The 12,583-nt window shown below is 45.8% G+C and overlaps 1 protein-coding gene across 1 annotated transcript in view; it reads right to left on the bottom strand.

Moving 5' to 3' along the window:
* Nucleotides 1-12,583, bottom strand: part of TTLL9 (tubulin tyrosine ligase like 9) — a 48,507-nt gene that overhangs the window by 25,807 nt on the left and 10,117 nt on the right. Inside the window, exons 2-5 of the mRNA XM_041732377.1 lie at nt 11,864-11,907; nt 6,161-6,253; nt 3,223-3,334; nt 2,320-2,505 (exon numbers count right to left, since the gene is read on the bottom strand). Coding sequence (XP_041588311.1) covers nt 2,320-2,505; nt 3,223-3,334; nt 6,161-6,253; nt 11,864-11,907 — 435 coding nt within the window. The remainder of the gene's footprint in view (nt 1-2,319; nt 2,506-3,222; nt 3,335-6,160; nt 6,254-11,863; nt 11,908-12,583) is intronic.

Consider the following 12,583-nt stretch of genomic DNA (forward strand, 5'->3'; position numbering starts at 1 on the left):
TTCTGATGCACTCTCAGATTTGAGAATTACGCCTCTACAGTCTCACAACTCAAAGTGTGGTCCACGGACCAGCAGCAAGAGCCTCACCTGGGAGGGGTCAGAAATACAGACTCTCAGGCCCTACTTGGACCTGCTGCATCAGCCTCTGCCTTTAACCAGGTGCCCAATGGGCACATTCGGGTTTGGGAAGTGCCAACCTGGTGCTTTCCAGGGGCAGGGGAAGAGAAGGTGTTGCCTGGGCTCTTGGAAATCCCAGGAAAAAGGGTCAAGGACTGGACACCTAAGTGCCAAACCCTTTATATAACTTGTATAACTCATGTATAGAACATTTATTGCTTCACTGGATTCTCTCCCGATCCCCTCAGGGGGATAGGTAAACTGGTTACTTCCACTTTACCTACAGGTGAGGACGCAGACTTAGAGGGGTGGAGGAACGTGCTCCGGGTCAGATGGCTCTTAAGCGGCGAGGACAGAGTTAGAGCCCAGAGCACCCACTCTCTGCACCCCGCACCCCCAGATAGGGTGGCACAGCTCTGCAGGGGCGAGAACACACTCGAGCAGCCAAGATGCCTCCTCTTAATTACAGCCGTCTTGTGTCTGCCTCTAACAAAGGCCTTGGGCTGGGAAAGGAATCAACTTAATATGCGATTGCTCTTCCCAATTAGCACAAATTACCATTTGTCTGGGAGGATAATGCTGGGGAGCTGGAACCACCATGTGGGTTGCAGTTCTCTTCTGCCTAACCCCCTCCGCTCTGGCTGTAGAGAAGGGGGTGCAAGCCTCCCCTGGGGCCTCACCAGGGACAGGAGCAGGAGGCCCGGGGAAATACTGCCTGGGACCCAGTTGGGAGCATCCAAATCGTTTTTTCGTCTGCCCTTCTGAGCACCTGTGCTATTGGCTAAATATGCAATGGCCAACAGTGGCCCTAAGTCCCCAGCTGCACAAAGAAGGCTGCCCCCCTCTTTGCTCCCTACAGCTCCCTTCCTGGGGCCTGGCACATTCCCAAACCCAGAAAATAGCAGGGGGCTTCGATGATGCCATTTGAGGCTCTGGTGGCTTTGTGGTGAGAAACCAGCCCTGACTCAAGGAAGAATAGATAGGCTGGTAATGACTCTGCCACCCTTGCCCTCCACTCAGTTTTTTTTTTTTTTTTTTTTTTTTTTTTTTTTATGATAGTCACACAGAGAGAGAGAGAGAGAGAGAGAGAGGCAGAGACACAGGCAGAGGGAGAAGCAGGCTCCATGCCCCGGGAGCCTGAAGTGGGATTCGATCCCGGGTCTCCAGGATCGCGCCCTGGGGCCAAAGGCAGGCGCCAAACCGCTGTGCCACCCAGGGATCCCTCCACTCAGTTTCTTAATCCCTGAAGGGCTACCTCTGGATGCAAGGCCTCCGTGCATGCAGTTCCCTCTTCCGGATGCTCTTCCCTACCTCTGCCCTTCTCCAGACTGACCCTTCTGCATCCTTCAGGCCACAGCCAATACTAATTCTTTTAATAATAATAACAACTTAGCAGCTGTCATTTATGGAGTGCTTAATGTGAGCTCTATCTGCATTAATTCACTTAATCACACAAGAGCATTACGAAGCAGGTACTTCATTCAGTCTCACTTTGCAGATGGGGAAACTGGGGCACAGAGAAGTTAAGTAATCTGCCTGAGGTCACACAGCTAGTAAGTGGTAGAGGCAGTATTTGAACCAAAGGGTTTGGTCTCAGAGCCCAGTGCCCCTTCAGCAAAGCCTGTTTGGCAGCAGAGAGCCTCCCACTGACACTTAGCACAGCTCTACTCACACAGATGTCTCTGTGTTGTCTGCACCCAAGGAAGGCAGAGACCCACTTCCCCCGTGCTGAGGGCCTAGGTCTAGGTCTGGCACGCAGCAAGTGCTCAGTGAGTATCTAAGGAAGGTTTGAATAAATGGGTCTCAGTCTCCTCATCTTTAATAGTTCCTCCCAAGGGCCGTCCTGAGAACCAAGCAGGGCGAGTAACGTGCTTGGCATGACCTGGCCACCACCATCTCGCTCATGTCAGAAGAGAGGCAGGGATCTGAGCTCTAGCATGGCTCTGGATTCCCTGCCCTGGCTCCTGGGGATCACTCATTCACCTGGTAAACATGTATTGAGCATCTAATGTGTACCAGCAGTCAGGGCTGGGTGCACATACTGCAAAGGAATGGAGATGAAGTCAGCCCTTGGGAAGAGGCAGATGGTGCATCAAAGGCAGAAAAGCCAGGCAGAGTTATGAAGGAGCCCTGCTCCGTCTGGTGCCTGGGAAGGCCTCCCCCCACAGCCCCCACCCCCTGCTCCGGGCACTGAGCGCTCACAGGCTTCATGATCCAAGTGATTCCTGGGTTTTTGCGGAACTCCTCCACGAACAGGTGGTATTCGCATGGCATCTCGAAGGTTTTGGGGAAGAAGTCGCACTTGGCCGCCTCCAGCTTTCCCGCCTCACGCTCCAGCTGTTTCCGGAATCGCTTCAGGTTCTTCACCATGTAGTTCTTGCGGGTCAGCTGGGGAGCGGGGTGGGTGAGCAAGCTTGTGCCCACTGCCCTGCTCTACCTTCCAGCCCAACCAGCCCAACTGGCCCCCACAGCCTCTGGCCCACAAAATAACAATCACAGTAAGAGTAACTTTGAGAGCCTGCTGTTCGATACTTATCCTTACTTTACAGATGAGAAAACCAAGAGTCAGAAAGGTTAAGTCAGTTGCCTGGAGTCACCCAGCTTAAAGGAGGCACAGCCGGGATTTAACCCAGACCCGTCTGACTCCAAAGTTCATGTTTCTCACTGCTAAGCTGCACTAGCCTTTTCAAATATCAGCATCATTGGCTCTTCTGGTCCCATCTCTGTGGTCTGGTTCCTCCCAAACCTCCCTCCCATCTCTAGGCTCTCAGTTGCTCAACCTGTCTCTTCTCTGAAATCACCAGATGGCTCAAAAATCCTGCTTCTTCGGGCCTCACCCCACACATCTCTAGTGCTGAAATGCCAACCAGACTGTGACCTCAGTCCCCACCACCGCAGACAGCCTGTTGTTCGGGTACTAGATCCTTACTCTCTCACACTCCTAGATCATCATGTATCTTATATACATGTTCCCCACCTGGCATGTACCCCAAATTCCCTTACATTTTTCTATTCTGGTCCTTGCACTCCCACGCCAGCCCCTGCTCATGGCCACATCCAGTGATGTGATTTGACTGACTCAGTCCCCCAGCCTACCCAGCTCACCTCATAGTGGTTTCGGAAGTGACTGATCCGCACGTGCTCATCCATGTAGGTGTGGTCAAAGTTCTCCCGGAGCCAGCTGACATCACACCAGTAGAAATCCCACTCTCCTTCACTGGGGGTGGGTGGGACAAAGGTCACCACATGAGGACTTCAGCATTGCTGGGGGTCTGGGGCCCAGGGAGGTAAAGCGGAGGCGCAAGCAGCAGTATGTTCATGAGGAGTCTTAAGGCGATGGCTGCCTACAACGTGCTTTGTGGGGCCAGAGTGAGAACTAGAGAAATGTTCCTACACAAATCCAGGCTGATCAGCTGATCAGCTACACAGAGCCCTGATGCCTCCTGGCACCCATTAGCTGGAGTGAGGAGCACACCCTTTCCAGATCACTGTCCCCACCACATTCTATGGCCCATGACAACTAGCCAACCTCACCTGATCATGTTACCTGCCTGGGTGCTGGAAGCATCTGTGTTGCCACCCCCAGCCCACATTACCAAGCAGTGCAATTAGGTAACATTTGCAAGCCCTTCCCAGTCCAAAAAGCCCTCCTGTCACTGACTCATCAGAGCAGCCTCAAAAAGTGACAACAATCATCCCTGGAGCCCTCAGATGAGGATGATGCTACTCACTGAGGCCATGGCAGCATCAGTATTCTTACCCAGGTCTGCCTCACCCCAAATTCTGACCTGGTTTTTCACCACCATACCAAAGAGGGAGACAGAAAGCCAGGCTAATCTGTCAAATCTGATGCCACAGCTGTGGTGCAGAGAGGAAGTGCTTGAAATATATGTGGCATATATAAAACGGTGCCACCATGATTGCTTCCAACATTTTCTTTTTTTTTCTTTCTTCTTTTTTTTTTTTAAAGATTTTATTTATTCATGAGAGACACAGAGACATAGGCAGAGGAAGAAGCAGGCTCCGTGCAGGGAGCCCAGTGTGGGACTCGAACCCAGGACCCCAGGATCACGACCTGAACCAAAGGTAGATACTCAACCACTGAGCCACCCAGGCACCCCTCAACGTTTTCTTTTTTTTTTTTTTTTAAGATTTTATTTATTTATTCATGAGACACACACACACACACACACAGAGAGAGAGAGAGAGAGAGAGAGAGAGAGAGAAGCAGAGACACAGGCAGAGGGAAAAGCAGGCTCCATGCAGGGAGCCTGATGTGAGACTCAATCCTGAGACTCCAGGATCACGCCCTGGGCCGAAGGCAGGCGCTAAACTGCTGAGCCACCCAGGGATCCCCCCTCAACATTTTCTTAAGTAAAAAATGACCAGAATCAAGAAACGCAGCCATCACCCACTAGCTGGCTTGACTCCAGTGACCTGGCAGGTCCATTCAGCTGTAACTGAAGCCCCATGTGGACGAGACTAGACTCCAGTACCAGGCAGTAGGAATCATGGATTCCCCCATACACTCATTTGTTTCCTCATTCACAGACAGGCTGCTAGAACAGGGTGGAGACAAGCCTGGGACTCTGCACCCAGACTGACCAGGTGCAGTCCTAGCTCAAGCCCTGACTAGCTGAGTCAAGTGACCTCACACATGGCATTTTTAACTCTTCTGTGTCCAGTTTTCCGACTTTCAGTAAATGGGTACAATAATAGCACCTCCCAGAAGATCTGCTGAATGATTCAGGGGTGATGCAAGTAAAGTGCTAAAGAGAGTCTAACAGGCTTAGCTATTGTTAAGCAACAATACTTACTGAGTACCATGTCAGGGCAGCTGCTTGCTCACGCCCCTCATATCTATCCTCTCCCTACAGTAATAGAACTCCTGACATTTAGGGTTGCCTGGGTGGCTCAGTCGGTGAAGTGTCTGACTTCAGCTCAGATCGTGATCTCTCAGGGTCCTGAGATCAAGACCCACATCGGGCTCCCTGCTCAGCAGGGAGTCTGCTTCTCCCTCTGCCCCTCTCCCTGCTCGTGCTCTCTCTCTCTCTCCTGTTCTCTCTTTCTCAAATAAATAAAATCTTTAATAAAAATAATAAAGATTTCCCAACATTTAGCTGGGACAATGTAATCCACATTTTCCAAAATAAAGATTTTATTTTCCAGATTCTTTGCAGCTAAGCTAAGTTCTGGCCAATGTGAGAGACTTCTAGGCTGTGCTCTTCAAGGGCAGGGGATGCATTTTCTTGCCTTCTTCCAACCTACTGTTGCTTGGACTCTGGATGTAATGGTGGAGCTTTACCCTAGACCCTGATGACAAGGACCTCACTGACAGGATAGCAGAATGGAAAGATGGAAGTGGATGGATCCAAATTTCTATACTGTCTTGTCTCTGAACTTCCTACATCTGAACTTCAATGGGAGACAAAAATAACTTCCAGTCTGTCAAAGCCTCTTTTACTTTGGGTCTCTGTTACATGCATCCAAATCTTAACCCTAACTTACGTTAGCACCTACTATGTGCCAGGCATTGGATGCTTGTTCATCTCAGTATCCCCAGGGCCTAGCATAGAAGAAGAAATGTAGGCTTGCGGTCAAGTAACTTGTTCAAGGTCACAGAACTAGTAAGTAACCAGAAAGAGCAGCCCTTGACCGTGGACCTGCCAGGTCACTGGAGTCAAGCCAGCTAGTGGGTGATGGCTGCGTTTCTTGATTCTGGAGAGCTCTAGAACACTGCCTGTGGAATAGTCCAATAGAACTGAATGTGAACCCCACTCTGACTCTTATGTTCTGTGTGACCTTCAACAATTGACTTAATACATCGGAACATAATCATATCTTACAGGATGGTTGTAAGGCTTAAAAAGACAGAGGGTGTCCATAAGATACCTGATATATTTTGAGTCCTAAATAAATGTTGGTCCCTTTGCACAAGTCCCAATAGCCACCAATGGGAACTGGGAGAAAACAGAGGGAGACAAGGACCTGTGAGGCAAAGGGAAGGAGGGACGAGGTTGGCAGGGGCTGGGAGGTATCTTACTCCTTTACTTCCACCCATCCTGGTCTGTGGCGAAGGACATCCATGAGAGTATTCATGAGAGTGGTCTTGAATCGGATTGATACTCTCTGCTCTCTGCAAGAAAGGCAACAGAACGCTCGCTCAGGATCACACAAAAACCTGTACCAGGATGTTCGTAGCAGCCTTATTCATAATAGCCCCAAACTGGAGCACCTGGAATGCTCAGTGGTTGAGTGTCTGCCTTTGGCTTGGGTTGTGATCCTGGGATCCTGGGATGGAGTCTCGCATCAGGCTCCCTATGGGGAGCCTGCTTCTCCCTCTGCCTATGTCTCTGCCTCTCTCTGTGTCTCTCATTAATAAATAAATAAAATCTTAAAAAAATAATAGCCTCAAACTGGTAACAAACCCAGATGTCCTTCAACAGGTGAATGGTTAAACAAATAGTGGTCTATCCATATCATGGAATACTAGTTAGCAATAAAAATGTGAAATATTTATACATTCAATCTGGATGCATCTCTAGGGAATTATGTCAAGTGAAAAATGCCATCTCAAAAGGTTATTATAATACTGTACAATTCCACTTATATAACTTTTTGAAATAACAAAATCATTGAAATGGAGAACAGATTAGCAGTTGCGGAGCATTAAGGACAGGGTGAGGGTGGGACTGTGGGAGAAGGCAGAAGGAGAAGGAGGGAATGGGTGTGGCTATGAGGGATCCTTGTGGGTGGCCTTGGGAATTTTCCTTACAGATGTCAATATCCTGGTTGTGATGCTCTACTGTATAGTTTTACTCTCTGTTACCATTGGGGAAACCAAGTACAGAGCACACGGGATCTCCCTGTATTATTTCTTACAACTGCATAGGAATCCATGATTCTCAAAGTCAATATTTAATTAAAAAAATTTAACACACCTTTAGAAATCTGGATAATGGCTACTTTTGGGGGGGGGGCGGATGATTGGGAGAGGGCATAAGTGGCATTCTGGGGTGTTGGTGATTTTCTGTTTCCTAATGTGGGTATACTAAGTTGATGAAAATTCATTGAGCTGAAAAAAAAAAAGCAAATTCATTGAGCTGTAAAGTTATGATGTATGCACATTTCTGTACGTAAACAGAACTCTGTAACAAAATATACCACAAATAGGGATCCCTGGGTGGCGCAGCGGTTTGGTGCCTGCCTTTGGCCCAGGGCGCGATCCTGGAGACCCGGGATCGAATCCCACGTCCGGCTCCCGGTGCATGGAGCCTGCTTCTCCCTCTGCCTGTGTCTCTGCCTCTCTCTCTCTCACTGTGTGCCTATCATAAATAAAATATATATATACCACAAATAAAGTTAAAGGACTGGCTATAGATTAAGATAAAATATTTGCAATACTTACAATCCATAAGACTTTAGGACCAAGTACATAAAGAGATCCTACAAATCATTAAGAAAAAGACAAAGAACTCAATAGAAAAATGCCTAGGGGATATGAACAGGCAATTCACAGCAGAGGAAACTTACTAATACACATGTGTAAAGATCCTCAACCTTCCCAGCAATCAAGTAAATTAAAATACCAAGGAGAGGATTTCTGCTTCAGGTCACAATATGAAAGGATGTGAAAGATTTTCAGTCCTACAGTAACAACAAGGGAAAAAAATGTGCAAAAATAGATATCACACTTGACTATGGGGCTAGTGGAGAGCAATGGACAAAAGAAAACTTGATGAATTGATTCTGGAGAGAAAGAAGCCTTTCGTGAGGGAGCAGGGAGATACAGCATTTTCTAGGTTTGGGGAGTATCTGAGTGTGGGCAAGTGGAGGAATGAGCCAGCTGTGGAGAAAAGACTTTGCAGGCTCCAGGAGAAAGCAGCTGACCTCAGGGAATACATAGGGTGGCCAAACAAATCAAAATCTGAAAGAGCCCCATTCCCAAACCAAACCAAACCAAACCAAAACAACATTGCATTAAATTTGCTTGAGAAAGAAGCCCATAGAGAACACAGTAAAGCTGAGAGAAAAACCATACTCATGCACATTGATGGGGTGTGTGTTCTGGCAACGTTGAGTACAAAAGTGAACCAGAAAAACCCACACAATAAACAAACAAACAAAACCCAAACTGCCCTCTAACCCCCTCACAGAGCAAAAGCTCAAAACAGCAATACAGGAGGTTGTGCTTGGAGTGAACTCAGTGTAACTAAAGCTTCAGTCCAGTCCATGTTCCACTCAGCTTTAGGAGGAATCAGATAAGCAGCTCCCAACCTACTAGTCAGAGGAAAGGGTTTACAATCTCTGGAAAATCAATCATCAATCTCTCTCTCTCTCCACACATTAGTCCTTTTGTAAGTCTGAATCTCCATCTGGTATAATTTTCCTTCCGCCTGAAGAATTTTCTTTAGTGTTTAAATACATGACAAAAACAACAGCATAAAGGACCAGAGGGGAGTAAATAGAGCATGCTGTTCTAGGGTTCTTGTGCAGGAAGTGGTACAATACTGATTCCTAATAGACAGTGATGAGTTGAGGATGCATATTGTTAATATGCACCTAGAATAGTGATTCTTGATGAGTGGTCCCAGTATTCCTCAGGGTCCCAACCCTCTTTCAGAAGTACACAAAGTTCTCTCTTTTCCAACTACACATCTTTGTGAGGCTGGATTTTCTTCCCGTTCTTCAACCGAAACAACATATCACAACAGATTGAATCCAGAAGATTTGGGAAGCCAAATGTTTTCTATTGAGCCAGACATTAAAGAAATTCACAAAAAAGTGTAAAAACAATTACTACTAATTTTAGTAAATTTGGGGGAGGGAGAATACAGTTAAAGTTCATAAAAATAGGGGCACCTGGGTGGCTCAGTCAGTTAAGCATCTGCCTTACGTTTGGGTCATGATCTCAAGGTCCTGGGATTGAGTCTGGCATCGGGCTCCCTGCTCAGCAGAGAGCCTGCTTCTCCCTCACCCTCTGGCTGCTGCTCCCCCTGCCTGTACTCTCTCTTTCTCTCTGTCAAATAAATAAATAAATAAAATACATTATTTATGCTACCAGGTAGAGTACACTGTTGCTTTTTTTTAAATTTTATTTATTTATGATAGTCACAGAGAGAGAGAGAGAGAGAGAGAGAGAGAGAGGCAGAGACATAGACGGAGGGAGAAGCAGGCTCCATGCACTGGGAGCCCGATGTGGGATTCGATCCCGGGTCTCCAGGATCACGCCCCCGGCCAAAGGCAGGCGCTAAACCACTGCACCACCCAGGGATCCCCACACTGTTGCTTTTTAAATGAATTAATATTTTTAATTTATCACTTTAAATTTCTAATATGATATTGACAAGTATAAGCCACACAAAAATTAATGAGTCCACAATAATTTTTAAGTAGTAAAGAAATCCTGGCCTCAAATGTTAAGAACCACTGCTCTAAAGTAGTAAAGTAAGGAGCATTTAAAACTTAATCCAAAACAATGAAGAGATACAATTTCAAAATCCATCAGATTGGGGAAAATGTTTAAAACCAGACAAATACCAAGCATTTGCAAGAATGTGGAAATGATAATTATCCTATAATACTGATGGAACTGTAAATTGGATAAATCTTTAGAGAGCAATTTGGCATATCAAAACTGTCAGGTACTATTCATACACATTAGACTGGCAAAAATCTAAAAGTCCAAGTTTGGCAACAATGTGCTAAAATTGGAAATTCTTCTCGTGCTGGTAGAAGGCACTCTGGAAAACTACATGACAGTATTTAGTAAAATTGAATTTGCACACACTCTATACCTGGCAGTTCCATCCTAGCTCTGTACTCAAGATAGATACCTTATGTATGCACTGGGCAGGGATGCTCATTTATAACTATTAATATTTTTTATGGAAATAACCTACAGCACACAGTTGGTGGTCCACCCTTGTCCCTTGGGCATTCTCCATTCCTGTGCAAGTCAATCAGAGGGCTTTCCACTGCTAGCACTTGCAACCTTTTGCCTGAGGACTTTTTCTGGCTCCCAGAGTCTGCTCAGCCAGTGCTTAAAGCAGATCCAAAGTTCCCTCCCCCAACAGCACACAACCAGTGACAACTGGAGGTGATGGATTAATCCTCCAGCTCCTCATCGCTCACCTGGGATAAGTCTGCAGTGTGTTCTGTGCTAACTCCTAGGAATCCCCAGATTGAGTCCCACCTGCCCACTACAATAACCTGTCAGTAATGCACCTTTTATTGGTTTCTTTCCCTTAGCTGTCTCACATCCTCATTTCCCTGCCAATGTTTACTGGAATCACCTTCTGACCTTCCAAATAATCTGCTCTCACATCCTTGTTTCAAGGCTTGCTTCTGGAGGAAATCAATACTAAGACAAAACCTAAAGGCCTTTCAACAGGAAGTAGATAAATAGCTAGTGGTATACAATGGAACACATATAGTAGTTAAAATGTGTCCAGACTTACATGCACCAACATGAATACTGAAAATATAATTTTATGTGACAAAAGCAGCACGTAGAATAATAATATAACATCATCTATGTAACTTATATTCCTAGTCTCGTGCAGCTAGAGGTGTCCATGTGACACAATTCTGGTCAGTAAGATAAAAATGTAAGATTGCTCAAGAGGGTGGGTTCTTGGAAAGCATTGGTTCTTTTGATTAAAATAAAGAGAGAAAGAGATGTGGCTTGAGACTTCCTTCCTCACTTCTTCCCATCTTGATCTCAACATGAGGGCTGGAGCTGTAGCAACCCTTTGGGTGTCCATAGGGAAAAGATCAAGAGAATCACAAGGGCACTAACTCTGACAGTGTTGAACCACTGCACCAGTCTTCCAGATTCTTTGTTACATGAGGAAATTTAATATAAAATTAAATTAAATTAAAATTTTTTAAAGCTACTACTAGTTGGGTTTCCTATTACTCGTAGATAAACACATTTCTAATTGGTGTCTGGACTAATAAAACATATCCTGGTAACTGAAGTGCCCTTTTTTTTTGGTTAGAGCAGGCACAGGTGTGTAAGTGTAGGATCAGCATCTGGAAGAGTGCTGAATTGCTCTGATGTGTGCTGTATGAGGGAAGGGTCAGAGACCACGCATGCTCTCTTCAGTGGCAGTGTTGCCAGATGTGACTTTAGAAAGAGAGAAATATTGAATGAAATAGAATAGAAATATCTAAAATATGTGTCACAGTGTATGCGATGTAACCTCCTCTGACTCCCTACAAAAATACTTCAGGAAAGTCTACATTGCTCTCTCCTGCTCTGTATGAGTAGATTCCATTTAGTGGATCCAGTGAGGTGCTGAGTTCTGCACCCAGGTTACTGCTGCAGAGGGAAGCAGAGGACCAGGGCAGAGTTGACATTGGAGTGATCATGTCATCATGTGGTTGTTGAAGGAAGCAGGAGGGCATAGATAGATACCACATGGGCCCTGGAGCCCAACAGGCTCTGGCACTAACTGATCCTATAGTCTTGAGTAAGTTACCTAGCCTCTCTGAGCTTCAGTTTTCCCATCTGACCCAAAAGTAATATCTACTTTGAAGGATTGTGGTAAGGACTCAAAAAGATTATACAGGTCAAATGACTAGTCTGGCACATGGTAAGTGCTCAGTGGTCATTTATTATTATTATTATTATTATTATTATTATTATCATTATTGAAGTAAAGAAGGAGTAGAAAGATGGAAAAAGGAAAGAAGGAAGGAAGTTAGTTCTGTATTTATTAGATTACATGGGACCACTCACCGTTCTTTTCCCTTTGACAGTCCATGGCCCTTGTAGTTTTGATTCTGCAAGGAGAAAAAGAAGTGATGTAATTGGTTCTGCATATCCACCCTGCCTTCCCAGCTCAATTTACTGCAGATATTAAAAGGCTCAAACCATCAGATGCAACATTGCCCAATTCCTGAGACATGAAACAGCCTGGCCAAGTTCACACTGGTCAGCATGTGCCCACCAACTTGGTCCTTGGAATAAATCTCCAAGTGTTCAAGGACCCACCTCACAGGATTGTTCCGCAGGCATGACTTAGCTTTCAGTGCTCCAAAGGTCCAACCCTAGTTTTGAGAGCTGAGTTCAGCAGGCTCTGTGAGAAGGAACTGAAACGTGAATGTTTGACTAGATCCATGGTCCAGAAGGGGGCTGGGTCAAAGACTCAGGGCGAAGTTAATTTCTTCCACCCAAAGTGGACCGTTCAAATACTCAGTGGGGTGTGGGTATTATTTTGCTTCTACCATTCCTTTAGTCCTGGTATACTGATCCCTAATGGCAGGAATGAAAAAAGAAATCAAAATTGGTCTTGTGCAGGATGACCATTGCAACTTGGACAGATTTGTCATCTACATTAGTTTTCTATTACTGCATAACAAATTGCCACAAACTTGATGGATTAAAATAATACAAATTTATGCCTTGCAATTTCCATTGGCCAGGAGTCTAGGCATGGCTTAGCTGGATCTTCTAGCC

This window comes from Vulpes lagopus, chromosome 18 (genome assembly GCF_018345385.1).
Source record: "Vulpes lagopus strain Blue_001 chromosome 18, ASM1834538v1, whole genome shotgun sequence".
NCBI lineage: Eukaryota > Metazoa > Chordata > Mammalia > Carnivora > Canidae > Vulpes > Vulpes lagopus.